This window comes from Tachysurus fulvidraco, chromosome 25 (genome assembly GCF_022655615.1).
Source record: "Tachysurus fulvidraco isolate hzauxx_2018 chromosome 25, HZAU_PFXX_2.0, whole genome shotgun sequence".
Lineage (NCBI taxonomy): Eukaryota > Metazoa > Chordata > Actinopteri > Siluriformes > Bagridae > Tachysurus > Tachysurus fulvidraco.
The window spans coordinates 6,597,824-6,616,082 of NC_062542.1; the positions used below are offsets into that span (position 1 = coordinate 6,597,824).

Sequence of the window (18,259 nt, forward strand, 5' to 3'; positions counted from 1 at the left end):
TCTCCATTGTTCAAGGAAGCAACAATGAGCCTCAAGCAGGTGTGGTGGACCATACAAGACTGAAAATTTGCTCAGTTACTGTGCAGTACAATTCTCAGGTACGTACGAGTCTATTCTGTTGTTTATACGTCAAAAGTAGTATTTTATCATCAATGTGACATTTAACTGGGAGATACGGCAGTATGCATAAGAAAGGGAAGATGTAGTCTTTTTTTGTTCTAGTAAAGTCTTTGGCTGTTGCATTCTGGACTAACTGGTGGTTGTTTATACTTACCTGGCAGGGGTAATACCATGATCAAGAAGGTTGTTTGCCCAATATGAGGCTCAGTTGTGTTTGACCTTTACGAATTCCCCATATGCCAGAATCTTGACTGCATAATTTCTGATTGTGCAGTGATGGCTCAAGCGTTTAAGGCTCAGGGTTGTTGATCAAATGATTGGGGTTCAAGCCCCGTACTGCCAAGCTGTCACTGTTGGACCTCCGAGCAAGGCTCTTAACCCTCTTTGCTCCAGGGTTGCTGTATCATGGCTGACCCTGTGCTCTGACCCCAACTTCCAAAAAAAAGTTACGAGATGTTAAGAAATAATTTCACTGTGCTGTAATGTGACCAAAAAAGCCTTCTACTTCTATTGTTTATGCACCTCCTGAAACATCTATCATTATAAACAACTAATGTAGAGGTAACAAATGCATAAGCACGCACCAAGGTCTTTTACTGTTGCACATGATGCATCTGAAAGGCTATACAGATTTAACAAGTAATCAGAAAGCTTTCTTGTAGCTGTCTGTGGTCTTAGGAACACATGTAACGAGACACAGCACTGAACAGAGGCCCATACTAAGTAATTTATAACTTTAACCAGAGCTTTGTCAATACTGTGGCGAGGCCTAAATTTCATGAATTTTATTTGTAGGTAAGTATGAGCATAACTGCAGAACTACAAATATTTCAAGAAATTTGGTGAGGTTTGATGAAGGATTATAACTGGACAGCTGATAGGGGTCAAGGTTGGGTTTATCAATCAGGGAATCGATTACTGTTTGTTTAAAGATTTGTTTTGTTAATAGTACTATTGATTTTTTTAAATGGGTTTTAATTGTTTCTGGGAGTATCTGTTTGAGTTGATTTTGATAAGAAATAAAGGAAAATAATTTGGTAAACTGAAGGGAAGTAAAGCATTCAAATTGCTTTTCTAATCTGATTACATTGTCCATTATTAAATGATTTACACTTACAGTATATATTTTTTTTTTATTTTTTTTTTATTTATAATTTTGTCGTCAAAACAATTCATAAAGTCTTTATTAATGCATACTGATCGTGCATTCACTTCTCTTGTATTCTTATTCCTAGTTCAATGTACTACAATATTAAATAAGAATCTACGGTTAATCATCTATAAGGATGAAGAGGTATGCTGAGTTAGCAGAGATAGGAGCCTTTCTATAGCTCAGGGGACTCTGCTTTCAAGCTAATTGAATTACTTCTGGGTTAATTTCATACCATTTACATTCTAATTTACAACTCATTTGTTTTAAGGTACACATTTAATCATTATAAAAAGGTGCTATATTTTTTTCTCTGAATGTTTTTCATCAGATTAGGCTCTGTCAGGTCAGAGGGTAATCTAATCAAGGTCGAAAAATCTGGAAGATTATTGATAAAACCATGTGCAGTAGCTGACAAATGTTCGTCCGACTCAAAGCATCAGACCACGGTAGTGTGATTGTGTTTCTTAAATTTAGTCCAAATGTCAATACTAAATTAAAACCGTATAAAATGTTTTGTGTCGGTCTTATTTTCTGATTAATCCCTACTGAAACTAGAATAGACACAAATGCTGTTCTTTAAGATAAACAATTCTCCAATCTCCAGAAAATAATGCTTGGTCTTATTAAAAAAATTAACCAGGTTTGAGACTAAATCAGTAAATTAATTTGAATACATCAATCTGTCTGTAATTAATGATTAATGGAAATGACTGGGTAGACTTATTGTGGTATAGACAAACTTTAAATGTATTAACCGGATATACAGATTTGTGTGCAATGCCTATAAAATTGCTTTAAATGATGGTCTCCATAAGGTTTACCATACCAGCTGACTACTTATTCCCCTCCCATCCTACTAATTTTTTGTATTTATTTTGCTTGTGAAATCTGCCCGCTCTTCAACTCTCTCCTACCGTGTTCTCTTCTTTCACTTATTATTTCATCTCTACAGTATAATTTTCCCCCTGATTTAAACACAGATGATTAAATTTCACAGAGTAAAATGTTTACACAGTGTCAAAGAAAACAGGACAACAAACTAAAGCACCGGAAAACAGACACTTTTCAAGAGATGATGTGAGAAAGAAAGTGATTATATTGGGCTTGTAGCATACGGAAGTTACAAGAGGAATAACAAACATGAAGGTTAAGAGGTAGGTGGAAAAGAGGACAAAAGCTTGTGCAAAAAAAGAAGAGAAAATTGGGACTGGTGAAAAATGGAAGCACGTCCTGATGCATGATTTATACAGCGGTGAAAGGCCCATTCCCATGATTAGACACTTTTAGCTATAAATTACTTCTTAGGTTTAATGAGGCAGAACTGCAAGTTGGAGTTGGGCGTGTGGTGCTTCTTCAAAAAAGAACTGAGAAATGGAAGGAAATGAATAGCTCTAATGACATTTTTCTTTTTTTTCCTCCTCAGAAAAGTACTGGATTGTCAGTGATATACAAAGATATACAATCATGCTGGAATTGCTTTGGCTTACATCCTAATTGCATACTGCATAGTTGATATGTCACGTTCAGAAACCAAATCTACAGCGGAATCTTTACAGAAAAAAAGCTACTTCCCAACACAGTTATAATCTCTAAAGCAATGGCCCTGAATGACAGCTTTCAGACAGTCTTGACAACATACAGGGTATTGCTAAAATGTGAAATGTGACATTTTTCCTATCCATGCACTATGGCCCAACCGGCATGTCCTGACTTGTTTTTAGGCAATCTGTCTGCATACAGTACTTGTCATTTCAGTATTCAGCCTGAGAAAGAATCACATGGAAGGGTGTTTACTTTGAGAGTCAATACAAGATTCTTCTGCAGCCTTGCAAAGGGTCTTTGAATAAAGACAAAACAATTCATACTTACCTGGAAGGAGCACAACCAAGATCAAGACGATGGTTCATCCAAGGTTACGGTCAGCTATTGCAGTCCATCTGTGTAGGCACCAAATGATTGAAACGCAATTGCATAATTTCTGATATTTAGGATGTTCTCCTTTGAGGTGTACGCCTGGTGGAATAGAAGAAAGAGGCAAACCCCCAGACAGAGTTTTCCTCTTTCTTCTATTTTTCAGTGCATTTCTGTCTAAGGGAAGGCCTTGATAGTTTTTCACTTCCTCTGTGGTCTCACTGTACACTATTTTAAACCACAGTGTGGTAAAAGCATGAATATTCGTATATGCATTCTTTTTATTTATCTCTCATGTGTTGTATACATTCTGTTGTTATCTGATATGGTGCCAGTGACAGATCCTGACACACTTCCACCGCTTTTCTCACCCTCCAGATCTGTCTGATTCATCCTGATGCTCTTCTTGAAGTTTTCTATACTTAACCCACACAGATCGCCTTTAAAGAAAAAACATTTTGAAAACTGATGATCTAGAAATTACATGCAATGCTTCAGAATTTTAATCTCAATCTCCCTGTCTTTGTAGATACTTAAATAACTCCAAAGCATAGTGTAAGGAATGCTTGTCCAATACTTTCCTTGATCAAGGTTCTTTAAATTTGAAGTTCAAATTTAAATTTATTTAATTGTATAGCGCTTTTTACAATTGACATTGTCTCAAAGCAGCTTTACAGAACATAAACATAGAACAAAAGGTAATTCTGAGAATAATATAAAGATTAATATAATACAAAATTCAAGATTAATATTAGATTTATTTAAATGTGTTTGTATTTATCCCCAATGAGCAAGTCTGAGGAGACTCAGGTGATTGTGGTGAGGAAAAACTCCCTTGAATAGTAAAGGAAGAAACCTTGAGAGGAACCAGATGTAAAGGGGAACCTCATCCTCATATGGGTGACACTGGAGGTGTGATTATAAATATACAGTCCGACAAATGTTGTATTGATGAGGAGATTGTTGTCCTTGAAGACCATATGGAGTTGGCATCTCCTCTTTAGTATACCAGAGTTCAACTGGAGCTGGTAAACATCACAGAGTCAGCTTCATCTCAGTGGAGGTCCAGAATCTTCATGGCATGGAAGACAATCGGAGCTGGTACAATTTCTGGATGCCTCAATTTCTGTAAGACACTATTGATTCTCATTTGTACAATTATAAGTGAACATAACGTTTGTTCTTTTGACAAATCTTTGATTTTCTTTCTCTATATATGTTTCCCCCCCTCGCATTTCTCCACTCTAAAAAAAAACCCTTTTTTATCCAAGGAACTCTGCCAATATGAAGGATGGGATTTTACTGAAATCACAACCCCATTATACCAATTATTTAATGTCCTTTGAAAAATATGGAAATGATTGCAGATTTTATGGTACAGTACTCTGTTCATGGTTGAAATCAATTTCAACTGCTGAAAACAGTTTATTTTAATGTCCTTCATGTTGAGCAGCTGCAAATGACGAGTTGAAGTCACTTTGAAAAGCAATTACCAAACTCACTAATGTTATTAATGGAGCCAGACCTCACCTTTATTATCTGCTAATGATCAACTTTATTGCCCAGGGACAAAAGATGCAACTCAAGTAGTGCTCGCTGTTATGGCTAAATAAACGAATAAATGAATGAATGATAGGAATATCTGATGGTTTAGATTTTGTGAGGATACTTGGTTAGCCCCATGAGCAAAATTATAAATAGTCCCGAAGAGATCTGGCATTTTTTTATGAGAAAAAGGCAAAAACTCTGTACTATATTACCTGTAATACCCAAGACAACCAAAAATTCAGTGATATCACTAACAATCAACAGATACTGCCAGCAAAAAAATAATTCATTAAACTCTTTTATCTTTTTATCAATGCACAGGCATTCCACACTGTTGGCTTTCAGTATGAGATGATTTTACTTTGGATTTTACCTTCTTCAGACAAATTTATACAGAAGTGGTAAAGTGGAAGCTCGGTGGTTAAGGCATTGGATTTCTAATCATAAGGTAGTGAGTTTGAATCCCATGGCCACCAAACTAGAGGGCTGCATTGGGATTGGGCTCCCGCGGCACCCGTGGGACCCAACGCAAATCTCGCGGGAGCGGGCGGTTTCATCTTTGCCCCGGGCGGGAGTGGGCAGTCAGAAAATTTAGCAGGAGCTCCACGGGACCCGGTGGGGTGTGGCGTGTAGCCTAATAATAAGAATGGAGTCAACATTTGACGTTGAGAAGAAGATTAGTATTAGCATTAGTATTAATTTATCTTATTTAAATGCAATCATGTTTAATTCTGTTATTCTGGACATTAACCTGAACTAATAATTAGTCTGATCATTTGTATACAATCAAAATTTTCACAAGCTCTCAAGAAAAAATCCGCGGGAGTGGACACAAACATTGCGGGTGTGGGCAGGAGTGATACACACAGCTTGCGGGCGCGGGCGGTCCTGGTCAGAAATTCATCGGGAGCGGGTGGGTGCGGCTTTATAAATACAGTCCCTCGCAGGGCTCTACACCAAACTGCCACTCGTGGGCCCCTGAGCAAAGCCCTTAACCCTTTATTGCTCAGTTGTATAAATGAGATAAATGTAAGTTACTTTGGATAAGTTTAGTGGAATGCCTTCAAATTTTAGCGAATCACAAAACACACAAATGGGATTGATATCATTATTTATTTTTTTGGTTTTGGGAATATTTTTATAAAAAAATTCCCCCCTAGTAGGCTTGGTTAAAACTGAAAAACTACAAATTCTTAAAGCCCTAAATATCTACTTTCATCTAAGCCATTAAACACAGTGGTTTCTGACATGGCAAAAAAAAATTGATGCAAAAAACCGACACTTCAAAATCAGGAGTTAAATAAAAAAATTTTGGCTTCCGGTAAAAAGAGTTATGTATCTGTTGATATATCATAATTATCCAACCTGTTATAGTACAGATGTGAGCATTCATGCCTTCCAGTCAGGCCTTCTTATTGAAATATATGCAGTAAACAAGTTATCCATTATAATTTAGCTTCATTTTGCATCCTAAATGAGAAGAGGTTCAGAAAGCAATAGGAAGATGGCCAAGGAATGCAATTGTATACCAGCATTATTTTCATTAATCCATTTGGCTTGTCTTTACCAGTGATCCATTTTTACTTACTTTACATTAGGAGAATAATTACAGTAAATGGATTTACAATTGCAACTCGAAAAAAGACGTTGTAGTTCTCATCTGGTCATAGACATGCAGATAGTGTCCTGGCAATGGTTATGTCTGAATTTTGACTGGGTATTTTACAGGAAAGATTCATCTGTCAGACCACAAAAGGCTCTCAAGTGGAAGTGGAAGAGCTACCAGGTGGTATAGTGCGTTGCTCTCAAATGCATCTAGCATTCGATGCCACTAACCCAGACACAAAACCAACACACCCAAGGTTTCAGTGACAAGTCTTATTTGAATCTGATGAGATCTTGGCTGACACCGTGTGTATGTGACTCACTAAACATAGCAGGAGCTTGATGCCGACTCTATTTTGAACAAAAACACTTTCTTCTCTTATCCCTCTGCCTTTCACATGTTTTTTATCCATTTTTCCTCTTGTCTCTATTCAAAAGGCCCCAAGATATTAGAATTTCACACAGATCGGGTTGTCCTGGAAAGCACACTGGGAGACCAAAGTCAATGTTCTCAAGCAGAGATTGAATTCAGACTAGTGCGAGTGAGTGTTTTGACTGTTGGGGGAAAATAGATGCTAAAATCAAACTAGTCACTGGACAAATGTATAGTGTTGAAAAAAAGATTATTAGAACTATAACTATTATTACAACAGAATCATAACTTTTTTTAAAGACTAGGTGTTGCTGTAAAAGTTTGCACTGTACCAATTATTCTCCCTTTGTACTTCTGGTTCAAACATATTTATTTTCTTATTTTGAGTATCTGAATGGTTCTTTCAAGAATATTCCTATTTATATTTCTGTCTGAAATGTTTTTCAACCTAATTTTTGCCCAAAGCAAACGACTCAACCTTTTGAATATCAGCTAGTTTTACGTTCAATACTTCTATTAATACTTCTATTACACTGTCCTCATTCCAAGAACAATACATTATGGCAGGCATTAAGGCAAGCTTTTTGCTACCTGGTGACATTTAAACAATGAGCGGTGTGAAAAAGCTCTCTTCAATAGTTTAATTTAGTGATATCAACCAAACTCATTTAATCTTCGTCAGAGCATTCGTTTAATTTTCTTTTGTTCTCCTCTATGTCATCTATAACTGCACCCTGACCATGTCCCTGTCGCTTTGCACTTGGTCTGAAAGACTAAGTCAATAAAAACAAATCAGTACCTAATGAGAAAATGATTACTCTCAGTCAATATAAATTTATTAGAGTTTCTAAGCAGTCACAGTAATCTCAGAAGCTGTCACTGTTCATTATCCTAATTAAGTAATTATTTATTTGGATTGCTTTCATTTGATCATTTAGAATGAAGTCTTGATGTAGTATTTCAGAAAATATTTAATTAAATTAGCCATGTAACCTAGCAATCATCTTCGATGTTTTGTTTTTTTTTAAATTGACAACAACTGAGGCTCTCTACTCAAGTACTTTAAATTTAATTAAGTTACTTTGGAATTCATATAGAATTTAACACTGCGAATACTTTGCAGATGTCATAAAGTGACTGCCAAGCTGATTTTTTTGTCCCTCACTGGGCAAGAATTAATCGATTCTGTGGCCTAATGTATGTACTTATGTATGTACAGTATGTGCAATGCATTAAATCATGCACAGATCAGAGAATCAAAAGCTCCAGTTAATGTTCACATCAGATGTCAGAAAGGGATCTCAGTGACTTCAGTGGCTGTTCAATGGATGTCTTTGGCAGGTGTTTACACAGAGTGGTTCAGGAAAACTAAAACCATTCAGTGAGCAGCACTTCATAGACATGCCTTGTTTATAAGAGGGTAGAGGAGAATGGCCTGGCTGATTTAGGCTGACAGGAAGTCAATATTAACTCAAATGATCCATCTCAAACACTATGGTTCTATGGGTTCCAATCCTGTCAACCAAGAACAGGTTCACCAAACCTGGACAGCTGAAGACTGTAAAAAGACCATGCAAAGTTCTTCCAATCTACACCATTCTGTGTAATCATACAAAGCCTTTGGATTGATGAATCTAAATTGCCACTAGGTATGAATATATATATATATATGTATATATATATATATATATATATATATATATATATATATATATATATATATATATATATATATATATATATATATGCATGGTGCACTGTAATTGACTAGAATCCCCTACAAGGTAAATTTCCACCTTGCACCAACATTCCTACAATGTTCTTTAGAGGATTATATGGTCAGGATGAAGTGGTTAATGACGATGAAATAATATTTGCCATTTCTATATCTCAAAATTGCACTGGAATAATTCACAATTTCAACAGCTGAACAGCTTGACCAGAATGTGTAGAAATAATAGAGTAACAGAACACATTTAACTCGAAACAGTACACACAGTAAAGCTGGGTTTGACGTAGCAACAAATCTTTTCTAGGAGTTATTTATAGGAGCACTTTAAAACACCAATACTGTTAAACTGTGTTCATCCTGATAGCTCTGGGGCATCTGTCTAACACTGTGGTGGGCAACTAAAAAATTTAACATGCCTGCCTGTATTAATCAATCAAGAAACCAAGATGAACAGTACAAAGGGCTTGAAGATGAACGTGTCACTGTTTATTAGACACAAATACATTTTACAGTCTGTTTCTGTGGACATAAAATGAACTACATTATATATAATACATACTATATGTATTCAGGTCTATTCCAGGAACACAACTTTTGTTGTTATTGGACATGGTTGCGTTCTCCAGGCCTATTCCAGAATTCAAAGATTCAGGAATCCTACTGTACATAATAGTTCATCAGCCTGTTAAGTCTATTCGTTTTTAAGCCTTTCATCCTAATAATAAGGGTCATCCTTAAGTTTTATGCTTTGTAACACAGAAAATTAACCAAAGAGTAACCACATATCCTAAAAAGCCCAACACAAGCCTCTAAACTCATGATGTTTACCAATGAACCACTTAGAATTCCTGCTCATGTAGGTTTACTTATAGTGAAAACAAACCTGACTTGGCAGCACATTGGTGCAGCGGGTAGCATTGCTAACTCAGAGCTTAAAAGTCTAGGCTTGATCCTGATCTTGTAGCTCATAGTCTCACCTTTTCTGTATGTTAACCTCCAGATCATGCTAGCAGATGGATTAGCTACTGTATGATTGCCCCAGCGGAACATATGCATGTGCATGATGCTGTGTAAAGGCCTGGGGTTCTTGAGACAGATTGGTAGTGTAGTGAAAACATCCTGTACAGAACTTTGAAGACCAAAGCATATGGTGTATATTGTTTTAGCACTCATTAACCTATTTGTTGAGCTCCTATGGGCAGGATAAGAATTTTTCATAAAAGAAGGATAAGAATTTTTTATAATAGACAGTGGATCTTAGCCATACTTCTGATCTTCTACTGGACCCACCATCTCTCAGAAATTAAACTTCCCCTAGGTGTTTAAACAGCTGAGTCACTAGCTGTCTTCAAACCACTGAAGACCTTCCTGTTCCTGAAGTATTTCTAAGTATTACCTAAAAACTTAAAAACTTCTTATTTGTTTGCTTTAAAACTTCTTATTTGTTTGCTTATTTTTTTATTTGTTACCTAGTATTGTGAATTCAAAGCACTCTGTACTGTAGGTTTCTCTGGATGAGGGCATCTGCCAGTTGCCATCAATGTAAATGTACTGTATAAAAAAGAGAACTGATTTTTTTTCCCTTTAATGTCACTTATCTGTATGAGGTATACAGTACACAGTATATAATACTTTGCCAAAGTTTCACGCCTTTCCCAAGACATATTAAACATAATGTACCAAAATAATTCTTAAACAGTAAACAGTAAAACAACCAATTAAAAAATACATCATTTAATATACAGTACAGTATTGTTTAAAATCATATAAAACAGTAGAACAACCAACATTAGAACTCAGAAGCAAAACTAGACAGAAAGAATTACAAACTTAGCAAGCACAAAACTCCAGACACTACTGAAACAAACAAGTCGATAATATAACTAAAGAATAAAGAGAAAAATAAACTAAAGAGAAAACAAGATATTAAATAAAACAAGTAGCCAGACAGACCCCAGTCATAATAGACAACACAGAAAGAAAGAGATTACAATATGCAAGCACTTTATTTGGGTTTATTTACTTTATTTTATTTACAAGAAATATACAAGACAAACTATTTGACATAAGATATAGACAAAATATACTTGAAAGTCTTGAGTACCAAGGTAATTAAAGTAAAGTAATTAAAGATAACTGTAATAATATAAGAGCTAGGCAAGGATGGCATAAAGTAATAAGCAAGAGACTAACAAGAGAGAAACAATACAATATTGGTAAGGAAATTAAATAATGGCATGTAGGTGGGAAGCATGAGCTGATAGTAGGGCATCACAATTTATAACAAAAGCATAAAGAGATACTGTATAAAGTCTGATAATAGGGAGCATCACACCACCCTATCAGTGATCACAGTTTAAACTCATAGACAATATAGACTTTTCACTTATACCAAACATCATTATTTACTCTCAGTGATTTCTCTTCATTACAGAACACAGAATGTGAATCATTAGAGAATCATGTAATGCTTGTGTTTTGAAGTATGTACCTCTTAATAATCACACAGATTCTTACAAGAGTGGAAGGAATCTATGTTTTTGCTTTTTTGTGCAATTACACATATAGATGAAAGACGATCTAATCTTTGGTATTACACGGGCATGATCTTCCAGTTGCAAATGTGCGCAATTCTATATCTTCTCTATAGAAATTGTAGCTTTCTAAAGATCTAATCTAAAGTCATGACGTGTCTTTGTGATTATTCCGAGCTAGTTTTATGAAATATTATTTTAAAGAACAAAGAAAAACCATTCAGAGTAGTGCTTTTCTCTCTAGAATCTTTCCATAAGTGTGCACAGGTGTCTGTATGGACCATTTTAGTAAGAAATTCAGTAGATATTTTGTACATTCTGTGAATTGTCTACTGGCTAAAGGTTGCTTATAAGAAAGGTTTTCAGAGATAAAGCTAAATGTACTAGCACAAAAGAGCAACCCACAAAAGTCACAAATGGTGCTCCTTGTTGCTACATCTACCGAATTGTAGTCCCATTATTTACCATTACTGTACATCAAATCTCTGTGTGCTTCTGTTGGTGCCTTTCTGTTTTTGAGTTTTGTTTGGTGTCAAAGAGGTGTAGGAACACTTTGCCATTCAGCAGCAAGATATCTAAGGTATAATGTTTCTGCCATCAAAGATTTTTTTTTCCTGCCAAGTCATAAAAGGTACATTCAAAAGCTTTCTCATGGGATTAATGCTGTCTTTTTAGATTTGTGTGCTTGGCCTGACATGCTATCTAAGGCAAGAAAGAAAGCAAGAAAGTTTACTGTCGAGCAGGAAAGAAAAATAAACATTCGAACCAATCAAGCAAAAATGTTGTATAAGTCTCAATAAGAACTTTTATTTCTAGCCTTGTATGTTTAATAGGAATTATTACTCAGCACAGATCCATCATGATCTTGACCAGGATACGGTGTTTACTGGAGATGAATGAACGAATAAATAAATGTAGTTGTTTTTATTTGCTTTACTCTTTAACAAACACTACCAGTGAAAATTCGGACACCCTCGATCACCATACTAGCCACTAAGAACACCATACTAGCACTGTGCTTAATATAATATGAGAATAAGAAGAATAAGAAAATAAGAAAAGCGAGTGAAGCTCTGTCATGAAGCTGGATTAGAACATACAAAGTGTGCAAAGCTGCATCCAAGTACTGGTACAAATTAATTATTTAAAATAATTTTGATATTTTTAACATTTTTAATAAACTAAATAAGCAGATAAAGTGTATTTATTCATTCTTTTATTTGTTCATTTAATTACAATTTTAGGTCTTATAGGGTTTCACTGATTGTATAGGCATAAAGTATATGCATGGTATAAAAAAACAGCTTTTATTATTAAAAAAAGTCTTTTTTCATATGTGAAAAATAGAATCTTATTTCTATTCTTGTATTTTTTTTATATGTTACATTCTAAAGACTAAAATGAGCTTGTATGATTATGTATTATTAAAAGAAAAAAAATCTAATTTTGAGTACCTTAGATTCGTCACGATTATTAAAAGTTAATAAAATAGCAATAGTGTGACAAGAAAATGTACCAGTTTCTTAAAAAGACTAAAATAGCAAAGAAAACTGAAGACAAGATAGAAAGTTTGGTGACACAATTTTTGTCTTAGTGTTTGTTTTAGCCATGTTACTGAAGTACATGATAAAGTAAGTTTGCTAAATGCTGGTAATAGAGATTGTATTTTTTATAGATGTTTATGTCTCTGTAGTCCTCTCTCTTTGGCTTGCATATTCTCCATCCTATTCTCTGTGTTCTCCTTTAAATCCCACATACCCACTGAACGACATGTTTTCTTTTCAGCCATTAGTTCTTCAATCTTCTTTAGGAGTTCAGTGACCTGATTACTACTTCTCTGGTTCTTGTTGCTGAGAATATGATGCCTATTCCCACATTTTTCAAGAATCCACTTTAGTGCATCACCTTCACACTCAATGTACAGCTCAATGGTTCGGTCCCCTAACCAGTCCCCACAAGTGAAAAGAACTAAGGTCTGGTCCCAGACTTTGTCTCCGAAAAGGTTCATGTGATCATTCACAGCTCTTCTCTCTTCCTCTTGAAAAGAACTGTCCAGACGGAGGACCAGTAAGAAACAGACTGGGCCTGGAGGGGTCAGGGAGACACTCTGTAGAATCTCCCGTTTGATCAATTTTGGCATCTCTTCTATTTGAAGACGTTTCAACCATCCCGGTGTGTCTATCACAGTGAGTAGTCTTCCATCTACCTCTCTTGTTCTCTTTACACACCAGGAAGTTCTTTTGAATCCAAAATCTGTTGTGCCTAGGATGGTGTTACCTGCTGATGTTTTACCGGCTTCACCGTACCCCAGCAGAACCAGGCTAAGCTCAGACAAGTATTGTCCAGCACCTACCAGAACACATCGATATGGACTAGTTAACAAACATACATTATACACACTAGGGATGTTACCAAATATGAATTATTATTTACATTAAAAGGTGTTCTAAACAGATACAAATGCCTTTTTAGCCAGAGAAAAATAACAGGTCATCTGGTTGAGTCTAGAGGTGTGAATCTTAAACACAACAACAAAAAAAAGGAACGTTTTTACTTTCATGCTGGCACAAGTGGGACAAAGAAAAATGGCTAGTCAGAATTGCACTGGTTTAAGAATAGGCTACTAATTTGTTAATGCTTTGGGAAAAATACTTAAATAAATTCATGAGAATATATCACACAAAAAAAAACAGACAAAAACCACAGTCCCAAAGCATATTCAGGGACATGGTGATAAAATTAGCAGTTAATTAAAAACAAACAGGCGGAAAAAAAAAAAATCCCCTTTTGGCCACACCCACTTTAGCTATAAATTACATGCAGCATTAAACTACTACAAATACAGTTTGTCTTGCCATTAGATATTTGTATACATAGGAATCGGTCCATTCATTCATTCATTCATTTTCTTATCCGAACTTCTCGGGTCACGGGAAGCCTGTGCCTATCTCAGGCGTCATCAGGCATCAAGGCAGGATACACCCTGGATGGAGTGCCAACCCATCGCAGGGCACACACACTCTCATTCACTCACGCACTCACACACTACAGACAATTATCCAGAGATGCCAATATCAACCTACCATGCATGTCTTTGGACCGGGGGAGGAAACCAGAGTACCCGGAGGAAACCCCCGGTCCAAAGACATGCATGGTAGGTTGATATTGGCAGAGTACCCGGAGGAAACCCCCGAGGCACGGGGAGAACATGCAAACTCCACACACACAAGGTGGAGGTGGGAATCGAACCCCTGGAGGTGTGAGGCAAACTTGCTAACCACTAAGCCACCGTGCCCCCAGAAGCGGTCCATATGTATATTAAATGAACATACCTTTCACTGAGTTTGTCATCTTTCTACTCTTCACCTTCAGCCTCATCTTGGATTTTTTTTCCATTAAGCTCCATTTCCGTCTCACTTCCTTATAAATCCTCGGGTGCATTTCATAATAAAGTCCTTCGTTTTCTGCCACCATCTCCTCAATCTTCTTAAACAGCTCTATGACCTGACCACCGTCAAGCAAATTCTTATTATTGAGCACATGATACCGGTTTCTACATTTTGCAACAAGCAAGTTCAAGTCCTTCTCTTCACTCTCGATGTATTGTTCAACAGTCAGGTCACCAAGCAAATCTCCATAAGTGAAAAGAAGAATTGTATGTTTCCAGGCTCTTTCACCAAGAAGACCCATATGTTCCTCCAGTGACTTCATCTCTTCATCTCTGAATGGCATATCTATGCGTAGAGTCAGGAGTAAAGCATGCGGTCCTGGGGGACACAGACAAATGCTGCGTAATATTTCTTGCTTGTCCAGTTCTGCTGTGTCTCTTGCTGTGAGAGTCTTCCACCAGCCTGGTGTGTCTAGGACAGTGATGACTTTTCCAGCAAACTCACTCTGGGTTTTCACACATTGTGAAGTTTTCTTCAAGCCAACGTTCTCTCTTCCAAAGATATTATTCCCGATTGAACTTTTTCCAGATCTCCGATAGCCTAGCAACACTATTCTTATGTTGGACAGGGAGCAGTTATGGCCTGGTAGACAAAAAACATGATATATTACAAGACATTTCAAAATATTAGCTCTGAAAAACTGTTTTAAAATCTCACCTTTATGCACATCTCTTTGTTCCTGTACCATCAGGCTCCTCTTCATTGCTTTCTCCTCTGTCACTCTCCTCATCTCTTTGACATCATACAGACACCTTTGATCCATTTCATAACAGGAGCCACCATTTCCAGACACAGTATCCTCGATCATCTCAAGCAGCTCCTTCACCTGTGTCCGACTGTATCTATCGATGTTGAAAATGTGATATCGGTTCCCACATTTTTCAACAAGGCTTTGCAAAACGGTTTCTCCCTCACTTTCAATGTGCTGCTCGACCGTTTGGTCTTGAAGATGATCACCATAAGTGAACACAACTATTGTGTGCTTCCAGATGTCCTTCCCGAGAAGTTCTAGGTGCTGCTGAGCTGCTCTTCTGTTTCTCTCTGTGTATAAGGCATCCACACGTATGACCAGAAGAACAGCATGGGGTCCTGGTTGACAATGAGCCATACTTAGCACAAGCTCCTGTTTTTGAAACTCAGGAGTCTCATTCACAAGAAAGTTCTTCCACCAGCCAGGACTGTCAACCAGAGTGACCAGTCTTCCAGCTGCTACTCCACGGATCTTTGTACACTGAACAGTACTCTTTGGGGATGTGGTCTGTCTGCACACTATTGTGTTTGCTAGAGATGTTTTTCCAGCTCCTTTATTCCCAAGCAGCACAATCCTGAACTCAGAGATAAACTGTACACCTGATAGAGCAGACAGTGACATTATTTTAACCTCTCAGAGCTACTGTATATTCAGTGTTATTGCCCCTTCAGTATTCAGACCTTAAACCTCAAGGGCTTTAGCTACAGACTGCAGTTTCTCTCTTGGGTCTGCAAATTCTATCCCTAATTTTTTGTAGACCTAAATGCAAGTTCTTGTGTATAAAGTCAGTGTATAAAATCTATATACACCTTTTAATCAGTTCATCTAGACCAGGGGTCGGCAACCTGTGGCTCCGGGGCCGCAAGTGGCTCTTTCATCCCTCTGCTACGGCTCACTGTAGATTTGGAAAATAAATATTTAATTTAAATATATCTTATTTTAGTTCGTTAGATTTGTCACTCAAAATATGCGTCATAAGTGCCGAGTTGCGGAATCCGACACTGAAGCAGACACAGTTTTGGTTTGCTGCAGCTGGCAAGTTAAAATTTTTATGTCATGCAAGGCTGTCAAGTGTCACGCATCAAGAGTGACAGTCACGCATTTGGGTCTTTTATCACGCCCTCCCGCCACACATCGTATTTCTCATGCAGAAAAACTTTTTGACTATCTATCATATATTTAATAAGCCACAGCGCCCAAAATGTATCAGTCCGCACGGCTGTCTCTATGGAACCGGTCAGGAATCAAGCGCGTCTCCTGGAGTTCTCAGTCGAGCCTGACACTTATCAGCCAATCAAAAAAAGGCTTCAGAATAGCCAATCAAAAATTAGCACTATCTGGGAAAGATTTAACGCAACAATCAATGAAAAAACCTGGGGTTGCTTGGGGGGGTTCAAACTGTTGAAAATATTTTTGTTTGCTTGCAGAAATAAAATTTTGTTTACTCGGTAGCAGTTCATTGATTTCATAAATTAACACACTGCAGTTTTTTTCTATACTTTCCATAAAGGTAAAAAACGATGTATGCAGTGTTATCTTCATCTTAGATGTCAAAAGTGTTTTGTGGCTCCCTGTGTTTTTTTTTTTCTGAAGGAAACGGGTCCAAATGGCTCTTTGAGTATTTAAGGTTGCCGACCCCTGATCAAGACACTGTTGAAGCTTCTGCTTGGTTGAACTCAAAAACTGTACACTGACCCTTTCCAAATAAAACAAAATAAAAATCTTGTACAGGCTATTAAAGGAACAAGGTCAGTTATTTCTACTCAAGTAAAATCTATTCCCTGTATAAATATTGACCTTAACTTTCAGATCTAATTTGCCATCTCTGAATACAGCCTTTAAGGTACATAGGGTACATATAGTATTACGACTATAATGTACAATACCCGAATCATGTCTATGTCTAGTGCGTTGGAATAGTCCGACCACCAAGAGAACACAAAAAAAAAATATATAATACAAGAAAACTGCAAAAAAAAAAAAAACCCTACAACTTACCATACAGAGGGCTTGATCCACATGCAGCCATGTTGATTCTGCTTTATTATCCCTACTTATTCTGGATCATTCCTTTAATTTCTCCTTCACTGCTGCATTATTTGCATATGTTATTGCTTTTTCTATTCTAAGATATCATTCAGCTACCAAGCTTGACTCAAACAAACAAGCAGGTCAGGTGATAAGAAATTCTGCACATGCGCAGTAAGAAGCCGTCTCTTACCTTTTACTTTCAGCAAGGTCAATGCAAACAAAACACTTCAGCCATCATATAATGTAAAGCAGAATGAGTGAGTTTTACGTTCCGCTTGATGACCTTCAGCCCTCGTCCTTTGCTTGTCTTTGTTTTTTTTCATGTTGGCAAAACAGACTAATGTTTTCAGCCTGTGATATTTCACACGTTTATGTAAGCTCACTCACCACTCTTTCGTGTAATTATCCAACAGCCAATAACATGGCTGCAGTGCAAAGCATAAACTCATGTAGATACAGGTCAAGAGCTTCTGTGACTTTGACTGTGACATGGATGTTAGTGCCAGACAGGCTGGTTTAAGTAGTTCAGAAACTGCTGATCTCCTGGAATTTTAATGCACAACAATCACTCGAATCTGCAAATTGGGTGGAAAAGCCTTCCTGATCAGTCTACAGGAGAATTTCAAGACTGGTTTGAGCTGACAGGAAGGCTGCAAAACCTCAAATATCTACACTTTACAGCCACAGTATGCAGAAAAAGCATCTCAGAATCCCCAGCATGTTGAACCTTGCTGAGTGAGCCATTCGTTAGTTAGAATTTAGTTAGAGAAAAGTTATCCAGATCTTTTATCCGTTTATCCAGATCTATCCCGAGAATACTTGGTGTAGGGCTGGAATAAACTCTGGATAGGACGGCAGACCATCATTGTCACCTGGGGGGCAATTTAGAGACACTAATCCACTAATCCATCTACGGGCGTATTTTTAGAACGTGGAAGAAAAACGGAGCATCTGGAGGAAACCCACAAAGACATGAGGGGAAGACAGCACACACACAGTAGATCCGGAACAAACTAGACTTGGTAAACACGCACTTAAAAAGAATTCCTTTA

At 37.0% G+C, this 18,259-nt stretch overlaps 1 protein-coding gene and 2 pseudogenes across 2 annotated transcripts; 2 read left to right on the forward strand and 1 right to left on the reverse strand.

The window, feature by feature from the left end:
- Positions 1 to 266: 266 nt before the first annotated feature.
- LOC113662523 lies at positions 267 to 408 on the forward strand (annotated as a pseudogene).
- Positions 409 to 3,134: 2,726 nt separating this feature from the next.
- Positions 3,135 to 3,275, forward strand: LOC113662526 (annotated as a pseudogene).
- Positions 3,276 to 10,112: 6,837 nt separating this feature from the next.
- Positions 10,113 to 17,724, reverse strand: LOC113662218 (GTPase IMAP family member 8). Of its 2 annotated transcripts, XM_047808417.1 has the most exons (4): positions 17,175 to 17,724; positions 15,083 to 15,775; positions 14,309 to 15,007; positions 10,114 to 13,325 (listed from the first exon to the last, which is right to left on the reverse strand). In XM_047808417.1, exons 1-4 carry the CDS (start codon positions 17,203 to 17,205, stop codon positions 12,646 to 12,648), a joined length of 2,103 nt encoding a protein of 700 aa, XP_047664373.1. In that variant the 5' UTR covers positions 17,206 to 17,724; the 3' UTR covers positions 10,114 to 12,645. The 2 variants fall into 2 exon arrangements, with proteins under 2 accessions (XP_027032761.1, XP_047664373.1); XM_027176960.2 differs by lacking the exon at positions 17,175 to 17,724 and having other exon boundaries at positions 10,113 to 13,325; positions 15,083 to 15,797.
- Positions 17,725 to 18,259: the final 535 nt, after the last annotated feature.

Coding starts and splice junctions, on each gene's coding strand:
- LOC113662218 (XM_047808417.1), bottom strand. CDS start 17,205: ATGGCTGCATGTGGATCAAGCCCTCTGTATG. Junction 15,776..17,174: donor TGGATCAAGCCCTCTGTATG/GTAAGTTGTAGG, acceptor CTGCTCTATCAG/GTGTACAGTTTATCTCTGAG. Junction 13,326..14,308: donor GATGACAAACTCAGTGAAAG/GTATGTTCATTT, acceptor GTGTTCTGGTAG/GTGCTGGACAATACTTGTCT.